The sequence below is a fragment of the Amyelois transitella genome, chromosome 12 (genome assembly GCF_032362555.1).
Source record: "Amyelois transitella isolate CPQ chromosome 12, ilAmyTran1.1, whole genome shotgun sequence".
NCBI lineage: Eukaryota > Metazoa > Arthropoda > Insecta > Lepidoptera > Pyralidae > Amyelois > Amyelois transitella.
In genome coordinates, this window is record NC_083515.1 from 10,054,813 (window position 1) to 10,064,949 (window position 10,137).

The following is a 10,137-nucleotide window of genomic DNA, read 5'->3' on the forward strand; positions in this document are numbered from 1 at the left end:
ACTTCCAATGTCACAGACAGCGGCCGTTGATGTTAATGTATAATCATTAAAAAAAGAAATTACCAATAGCCAACAGAGTCTTCAATTTGGGATTGGCTTTCTTCAAGCTGTTGATTCTGTCGTAAAGACCAGTCTTTCCGTCTTTGGTCTCATCGTTGGACTCGAAAGAGCTGAGCTTCCCCTTCTTCAGCCAACCGAAGGCGAAGATGATGTGGGTGCAAAGGTCTGGTTGTATATCTTCAGGTAAGAACTTGCCAAGCTTAGTCCGGTATTGGGACCAGTTGGTGTAGTAGCACACGATCTGAGGAGTAACAGTTTTGGTTAGATTTTTTACATACATACATACATATGATTACCAAGTCATAAAATGTAAGAAATATTACAAAAATGCCGTGTGGTTCCCGGCACCAATACAAAAAAGAATAGGATCACAACATCTCGTTCACATGGATGTCGTAAAAGGCGACTAAGGGATGGGCTTATAAACTTGGGTTTCTTTTTTTAGGCGGTGGGCTAGCAACTTGTCACTATTTGAATCTCAATTATATCATAAAGCCAAACAGCTGAACGTGTCAGTCTTTTCAAGACTGTTGGCTCTGTCTGCCCCGCAAGGGATATAGACGTGATTATATGTATATATGTACCTGACGGATTGGTCATGGTCATGTTGAGGGCTTCAATGATGCCCAAAATACTACTATTCCACGCGGACGAAGTCGCGGGCACAGCTGGTACATTATATTAGTCCGCCTATTGTACTTTACAAAATGTCAACACATATAGAAAAGTTTAACATTAGTTTACGCTTCGGTAGAATAGTTTTTTAATATTTAATACATACATACATATGGTCACGTCTATATCCCTTGTGGGGTAGACAGAGCCAACAGTCTTGAAAAGACTGATAGGCCTTAAACTGACTTTTTTTTAATATTCAATTCTTAACATAATTTGCTTTCGAATGCAAAATTGCAAACACTTCTATACCAGTCAGCCATATTGTCATCTGATCTATTTGGGTCGCGTTTAGAAACTTGAAATATTCAACCGACCAGCTGCAAATTCTCAACAACGCAATGCATTATGGTACAAAACAAAAGATTTGTACAACATTAATACATTTCTATACTTGAGATAAAATTTAAAAAGGTAATTTTTTTTCATAACACGCCTGATTGATAGATAGATAAAAATCTTTGTTGCACCATAAGAATAAAACATACAAAACAGCACAAAACAGACAGAGATGGTACAAAGGCGGACTTATCGCTAATGCAATCTCTTCCAGTCAACCTTTGGGTGGAAGGAAACCAAACAGGATATTGGCGTTGGCGCAGAGCAAGATAAATAAAGTTAGCAGAAATACTTTGTCAAATTTAAATAAAATTGACAGTATGGTTTACCAGTGCCTTCGAGTCTTTTGCCAAGACTATTGGCCCTGTCTACCCCGAAAGGAATAAGGACGAAATATTATGTCTTTCCGAGAGATGTATAAGGCAACTAAGGGATACACTAGTAAACTTGGGATTTTTCTTGTAGGCGATGATACGCTAGCAACCTGTCACTATTTGATTTCAATTCCAATACAAAGCCTTACAGCTGAACGTGGACTTTTAGTCTTTTAAGACTGTTGGCTTTGTCTACCCCGCAAGGTGTAAAGACGTGATATATATGTAGATATAAGATATAATCACGTCTATATCCCCTGCGAGGCAGACAGAGCCAACAGTCACCAAAAGATTGAAAAGCCACGCTCAGCTGCCTGGCTTAATGATAGAAATGAGATTCAAATAGTGACAGGTTGCTTGCCCATCGCCTAAAAGAGGAATCCCAAGTTTATAACCCTATCCCTTAGTCGCCTTTTACGACATCCATGAGAAAGAGATGGAGTGGTCCTATTCTTTTCGTAATGGTGCCGGGAACCACACGGCACTGCCGGGAACCACACGACACTGCATGTATGCACGTTTATAGATTTACCAGATGATTCCACTGGGTACAAATAATATTGAATCCAATATCGGTTATTTATTTCAAAACACGAGTAGCGTTTCAATAAACAGGCTGTTATAAGGAAAATCCGTTGGCCCTTGGGAAACGGAATATCATACCGAATCCAATATACCGCGTTGAAACACGTGCGTACCACGAAGATAAAGAGACAAACAAAAATGGGCATTTTGAGTAAACATTGAGTTTCTGAATCGTTACTAGTTCGAGTATTAGATGAAAAATAATTATACGGCCAAGATAAAGAGACCAACAAAAATGGGCATTTTGAGTAAACATTGAATTTCTGAATCGTTAGTATTAGATGAAAAATAATTAGACGACCTCTGTGGCGAAGCGGTAGTCCGCTCGTCTGTGACACCGGAGTTCCCAGGTTCGAATCCCGGTGAGGGTATGATAAACGAACTTTTTCTAATTGGCCTGGGTCTTGGATGTTTATCTATTAGTATATATGTTTTAAAAATATAGTAACGTTAAGTTAGTACTCTTCTCTATATATTTTTATAGTATCTCTTTCCCATGGATGTCGGCAAAGGCGACTAAGAGATAGGATTTTGGGATTCTGCTTTTAGACGATGGGCTAGCAATCTGTCACTATTCGAATCTCAATTCTATCATTAAACCTAATAGTTCAACGTGGCCTTTCAGTTTTTTAAGACTGCTGGCTCTGACTACTCCGCTAGGGAAATAGACGTGATTATATGAATGAATGACTTTATTTCCAGACCAACTTCAACCAATACTGTTTAACGCTTTTATTATGATATCAAAAATAATGCAGAGAAGACATTATGAACTAAACGTAACACGACAATCTAATATACATAGGTACTTATAGGGCGTGAGCCCTTACGGGGTAGACAGAGCCAACAGTCTTGAAAATACTTCAGCTTTTTGGCTTCATGATAGAATTGAAATTCAAATAGTGATAGGTTGCTAGCCCATCGCCTAAAATGTTTGATATATTAAAATATTAGATAGATTAGACATTCAGTTATAATATACCATAAAAACGTAGTTTTTTACAAAATTTAACACCAGCAGAAATGGCTTTATTCTTGCCAATGATAAGAGCCAATAACGTGCAAGTATCATGCAAATGTCCATTTCGAAGGCTGACAACTCACTTTGGACTGGTTTGAAAAGCTTATTCATATCCGCATTGGGCCTTACTAGTATGTTGACCATCGAAAACCGTATCTTCGACCTTATCTAAAAGGATTCAAGGTTGGTTGTCCAATGTACAGAGTATGTCGTTTTACGGGCTCCGCAAGGTTCAATGCTAGGCCCGCCGCCTTTTCCTGTCGTGTCAAAGGAAAATACTGCCTTTCTAAATGGCTAGAGGAAATGTTACTAGTTTTGCTGGAAAAATGTGCTACATGCGTCTAACTTGTGTACGGTAAATGACATGAAAAAAAGCTTAAATTAGGTATTTATTTGAAAAACAAAACTCTGTCAAATATTATATATCTACATAGTGCTGTGTCCTTCCCGGCACCAATAAAAAAATAATAGGACCACTCCACCTCTTTCCCATGGATGTCGCAAAAAGCGACTAAGGGATAGACTTATAAATTTGGGATTCTTATTTAGGCGATGGGCTAGCAACCTGCCACTATTTGAATCTCAATTCTATCATTAGACCAAACAGCTGAACGTGGCCTGTCAGACTTTCAAGACTGCTGGCTCTGTCTACCCCGCAAGGCATACAGACGTGACTATATAAATGGATGGATCTTCGTCTTCATCGTCACTTACCATCAGGTGAGACGGAAGATAAATGCCTAATTCAATGTAGAATTAAAAATGTACCGTACCTTATACTCGAAGATAAATGCCGAATTCAATGTAGAATTAAAAATGTTTCGTACCTTATACATACATACATACGGTCACGTCTATATCCTTGCGAGGTAGATAGAGCCAACAGTCTAGAAAAGACTGAATGGCCACGTTCAGCTATTTGGCTTACGATAGAATTGAGATTCAACTAGTGAAAGGTTGCTAGCCCATCGCCTAAAAAAGAATCCCAAGTTTGTAAACCTACCCCTTAGTTGCCTTTTACGACATCCATGGGAAAGAGATGGAGTGGTCCTATTCTTTTTTGTATTGGTGCCGGGAACCACACGGCACGTACCTACCTTATATCCGAAGATAAATACCTAATTCAATGTAGAATTAAAAATGTATCTTACCTTATACCCATCCTTGTCTTTATGATCATCCGTCCCGACTGAGTTGTCGATAGCAGCAGAGGACTTCCGACTGGCTATGCTGGGCCGACCACGTATCTTAGGCCTGTTCACACTTGCCGAGATCACCTGGTCGGTGGATCTGGACACGCTGGTCGTGACCGATGTGGAAACTTTGGTTGGCTTGCGTAATCTTCTTCTTACGGCTGGAAAAGAAGAATTTGAAATTAATCAACGGTTGATAGATATCTGTAACGGATTCCGTGCCGTGTGGTTCCCGGCAAAAAAGAATAGGGCCACTCCATCTCTTTTCCATGGATGTCGTAAATGGCGACTAACCGATAGGCTTATAAACTTGGGATTCTTCTTTAAGGCGATGGGCTGAAAAGGCTGGCTTCAAAAATTCAAAATTCAAAATTTTTATTTACTATTAAAGGATATTTCATATCGCTTAATAATTGACAAAACTTTTAGTTTCACAACATTGGTTGACGTCAAATAAATTACTTAAAAAGTAAGTTTACTGCCGGTTCCAAGGCGTCAGTGCAGAAGAAGCGGTAACAAACTGCACTGCAGCATTTTCTTCAACAACGTCAACTTCACAAATATATAAATTCTATCATTAAGCTTAACAGCCGAATGTGGCCATTCAGTCTTTTCAAGGCTGTTGACTCTGTCTGCTCCACGAGGGTTATACACGTGACTATATGGATGTATGTAGGTACATTAAAAATAAACCTCCCCCCCATATAGGCACTTACGTTCCTTCTACGTCACACCTAAATTCATCCCTATCGTTTTGAATCGGCTCGCTTCAATTGTTCGCCTCCTATTTATATTTTATTATTGCACCTGTAGGTATAGACATAGGAAGAACATGTTACGATAGAAGTGCCATGTGGTTCCCGATTTTTTAGACTAAGACCACTCCTTATCTTTCCTGGAAATGGCGTAGTAAAAAGCAACTAAGAGAAAGACTAATAAACGGGATTCTTCTTGTAGGCAATATCGATTTTCATGGCGGGATAGACAAATCCAACAGTCTTGTAAAGACTCAAAAGCCATGTTCAACTGTAAGGCTTAATAATAGAATTGGGATTCAAATATTGACAGGTTACTAGCTCACCGCCTATAACAGGAATCTCAAAATAAGCATAACCTTTAGCCGCCTTTTACCACAATCATGGGAAAAATACCATATCAAATGGCGCATACCATTTCTATGGCCTTAAATCATTCCGAATTCTATGGAGAGGTGCGTGTATTGTTAACGTGTGAAACTTCACCTGCTTTCAAATTCGTGAATTCGAAAATTTCAATTGAAACTTCGCATTGTAAATTTGAAGAAAATTGTATTGTCGCGTTTCAGTACGTTGTAACTTTATGTAGGTATGTTATGAATTTTGAAGTTAATTATATTTTATTGTGAGGTTGTTAAAGTCAGCCTGTACACTAGATACTCTGACGAAATTTATACGCCACAAGTCACAATAATAAACAATAAAATCACGCGACGCTATCAGTCATAAACAGCGAAAAACTTAAATCGCGCAAGCAAAGATTTCACGGATTGGAGCAATATATTCAACCTCCGACTCAACATCGTCTGCCGCGCGGTTCCCCAGGCATAACACCTAGCCTGGCGGAAGATCTTCCCTTTGGTGGCGGTCGAGCCGAAGCATCGCTCCCGCTACAGATCTTTTATAATACCAAAAATTCGTTACTCTTTTCATACATTATCAAAATTTACTCGTAAATTCAATCGTTTGATAAAAAATCCCAATTTATTTTCCTGAACGATCGAAGAGATTGACTCTTAAAAAATCGAGTTACATACATACATACATATAATCACGTCTATATCCTTTGCTGGGTAGACAGAGCCAACAGTCTGGAAAAGACTGATAAGGTCACGCTCAGCTGTTTGGCTTGATGAAAGAATTGAGATTTACATAGTGACAGATTGCCCCATCGCCTATCAGAAGAATCCCAAGTTTATAAGCCTATACCTTAGTCACCTTTTACGACATCCATGGGAAAGAGATGGAGAGGTCCTATTCTTTTTTTTATGGTGCCGTAAACCACACGGCTCTAATCTAGTTTCACTTTTCAATTCCAAAATACTGATTACATCGCCATTTTTGACGTCGCTTTCAATCTGTTCCGAGCAATAAATTCTCGTACACTCAATCTCAAATGTTACTATGGGACATATTATACTTGATGACCAAAACAATTCTGTATACAATAATCTACCTTCTCACCTTCGTTTAAGGTATATTTCAGTCAGTTGTACGGTTATTTTTTCAATCAACTTTCAGTCAAAGAAAAGTATTATTAATGGGAATTTCTGTATTGTGAACAATATTGCTTTCGATTCAAAAGAACTGTTGATATAAGCACTTTGTACTTTACTACTAGCGAACGGCCCTGACTTCGTACGGGTAACATTTATAGATATGAACCTAGATACCTCAGAGACCAACATTTCAAACAGGCACAAAATCCGACATCAACTTGCAGAGATATGCGCATATACTTAGATAGAGTGCCGTGTGGTTCCCGGCACCAATGAGAGAATAGGACCATTGCATCTCTATATCATAGATGTCGTAAAAGGCCACTAAAATATACGCTTATAAACTTGGAATCCTTTCTTTAAGCGATGGACAAACAACCTGTCACTATTCGAATCTCAATTGTATTTTAAAGTCAAACAGCTGAACGTGGCCTATCAGTCTTTCCAAACTGTTGGCTCTGTCTACCCCGCAAGGGATATAGATGTGATTATATGTATGTATGTATGTTTAAAAGGAAATTACTTTAAAAAATGTCTATGTACAGTTTTGGCGTTATCCTCTCCATCTGTCTGCATGGCAGATGTATTGCTGATAATCCAACAATTTATTTGGATCAAATAAACGAGACGGGTGTCAACGAAGAAAGACTTATATGGATAAGATTATTTTTTGATTAAAACATACATAAATAAATATTATGGGTTCTCCCTTCGGCAGATCAATAATGGATCATCCTAATTTGATATTTTATGTATTTATAATTTATTTTGTGTGTGTGTATTTTTTGTATCTTGTATTATGCATTTTTTTTTGTAATGTATAAAAATTTTGCAGTATGCATGTACACTTTATCGCACCACCAACTTAAAGATTTTCTGTTTGGTCAGCTAGTAGATTGGTTGAGAATGCCAAAGGGCATTAAATCGGCCTTTCGTTATTTTTCTTCGTGCAATAAAGTTTAAAATAAATAAATATTATCGTGTTTTATCCCTTACAGGGTAGACAGAGCCAACAGTGTCTTCATCACGTGCAGCTATATGGCTTAATGACGGAACTGAGATTCAAATAGTGGTAGGTTGTGTGTCCATCGCCTACATCGCCAAGTTTATCAGCCTTTCCTTAAGTCGCCTTTTACGACATCCATGAGAGATACGGAGAAGTCGTAATCTTATGTGCCGGGAACCACACGGGATAATGCAGAGCGAACAAACAAATATACTTTCGTAATTTTACATACCCATACATACAAACATACATATGATCACGTCTATATCCCTTGCGGGGTAGACAGAGCCAACAGTCTTGAAAAGACTGAATGGCCACGTTCAGCTATTTGGCTTAATGATAGAATTGAGGTTCAAATAGTGACAGGTTGCTAGCCCATCGCCTAAAAAAGAATCCCAAGTTTGTAAGCCTATCCCTTAGTCGCCTTTTACGACATCTATAGGAAAGAGATGGAGTGGTCCTATTCTTTTTTGTATTGGTGCCGGGAACCACACGGCACAATTCGTAATTACAATATTAGAATATAAAATTCTTATCCCCGTTATTCTTTCCACAAGATTTATGGCTTTCACGAATGTACACAATTTACATGTTGATTTATTTAAAAGCGTTTGTTTGGAAACATTTTTGGGTTAACGTTTATTGGGCATCAGATTGGTCAAAGCACCTTAGATATAGTATGTAGGTACCTACTGTACGTATTGCATACTCATATATGTATATGTAGTTACGTATTTATCTCTTAAAGTGATGTGACGCCAATAAGTGATGGGTACATTGTATCCGACTTTGAAAATAAATCTATTCAATTTTATTGCCGTGTGGTTCCCGGCACCAATACAAAAAAAGAAAAGGACCACTCCATCTCTTTTCTATAGATGTCGTAAAAGGCGACTAAGGCTTATAAACTTGGGAGTCTTCTTTTAGGCGATGGGCTAGCAACCTGCTACTATTTGAATCTCATTTCTATCTTACACCCAAAAAGCTGAACGTGGCTTATCAGTCTTCTCAAGACTGTCGGCTCTGTCTATCCCGCAAGGGATATAGACGTGATTATATGTATGTATTCTATGAGGTGACGGCAATAAGTGATACATTGTATCCAACTTTGAAAACAAATCTATTCTATTCTATTCATGCACTAGCTGTGCCTGCGAGTTCGTCCATGTGGAATAGTTATTTTGGGCAACATTGAAGCCCTCAAGGATGAATAATTTTCTCCGTTTTTTTTTTCACATTTTTCCATCACTTCTTCGCTCCTAAAAGTTGCAGCGTGATGTTATATATCCTAAAGCCTTTCTCCATAAATTGTCTATTAAACACACAAATAATTTTTCAACTCGAACCAGTACTTCCTGAGATTAGCGCGTTCAAACAAACAAACAAACTCTTCAGCTTTATAATATTAGTATAGATTAGTAATGGATTACTTCTGAAATTTTAACTTACCAGTAGAAGTCGATGTAGGCGCTATCACAGCCGCTATGAATAGAACCACGAAAGTCCACCGAAGAAGTCTTGGTGGCAACTGCAACAAATACATTTTGTTTTATTATTATTATAAGATTTTTTGTGCCGTGTGGTTCCCGGCACCAATACAAAAAAGAATAGGACCATTCTATCCTTTAGTCGATGCTTATGACATCCATGGCAAAAAGATGGAGTGGTCCTATTCTTTTTTATATTGGTGCCAGGATCCACACGGCACAGTCAAGTAGTCATGAATGACATAAAATACAAAAGTTGTTGATATTCTGCAATGAATAGTACTTAAATATTATAATTTAGCACGCGGATGGAGCCGAGGTATGTTATTACTTTCACTTTGACACAATACTTTATGAATAATTCATCGATATGACTCGGATTCTGATCGAGGACAGTTGCAAAAACGTCTGTGACTCTAATTGAAAATCATTTGATATACGCGAAAGTTAATTCATCCATCCATACGAGTATCTTAACCCGAAGTTCTCAATATTCCATTTGTCGTGTTGAATTTTCCATGGTTTACAGATTAATTTGTCTGTTTGGCAAACTCTCATACATGTAATCGTCTGTATCCCTTGCGGGGTACACAGAGCCAACAGTCTTATAAAGACTGATACGTTCAGCTTTTTTGGATTGATGATAGAATTGAGATTCAAATAGTGACAGGTTGCTAGCCCATGCAATCCCAAGTACATATATAAGCCTATCACTCAGTCGCCTTTTACGACAAATTTTCACATAAAAACAAATCGTTATTTTTAAACTTATAATTTCTTCCTATTGCCAAAAGAGGATATAGCGATCACGCAAAAGCCGGTCCATAAATAAATTAGTTACTATGCTGATGCATAATAGGAAAGCCAAACAGTGATTAACCTCTGCATAATCCAGGTGAATGTATAAATTTCGTACAAAACTGTTAATAATTCACAATTCACCCAATTAGGCTAAGCTAACGAAACGCCAGCCCGCGAGTTAGGGTAGACGCTCACTGGAGATATTAATAATTTTTGAAACCTCGATAAAAAAACTATTCAATTTTTAAGGTAATAAAGGTAAGCTCAATACGGCGTTTTTAACATCGCTAAATAGGCTTTAAACTAGAAATTTGTTTATTAATAGATATCTATACTTCTTTT

General features: G+C 37.9%; 2 protein-coding genes across 2 annotated transcripts in view; both read right to left on the reverse strand.

The window, feature by feature from the left end:
• LOC106141819 (chitotriosidase-1) overlaps positions 1–9,030 on the reverse strand; it is a 42,878-nt gene extending 33,848 nt beyond the window's left edge. Inside the window, exons 1-3 of the mRNA XM_013343458.2 lie at positions 8,957–9,030; positions 4,206–4,408; positions 64–301 (exon numbers count right to left, since the gene is read on the reverse strand). The gene's annotated coding sequence lies outside the window, so the exon portion shown is untranslated. The remainder of the gene's footprint in view (positions 1–63; positions 302–4,205; positions 4,409–8,956) is intronic.
• On the reverse strand, positions 47–9,050 carry LOC132902330 (probable endochitinase). The gene is made up of 3 exons (XM_060946920.1): positions 8,957–9,050; positions 4,206–4,408; positions 47–301 (listed from the first exon to the last, which is right to left on the reverse strand). The coding sequence occupies exons 1-3, from the start codon at positions 9,048–9,050 to the stop codon at positions 47–49; spliced, it is 552 nt and encodes a 183-aa protein (XP_060802903.1).
• Positions 9,051–10,137: the final 1,087 nt, after the last annotated feature.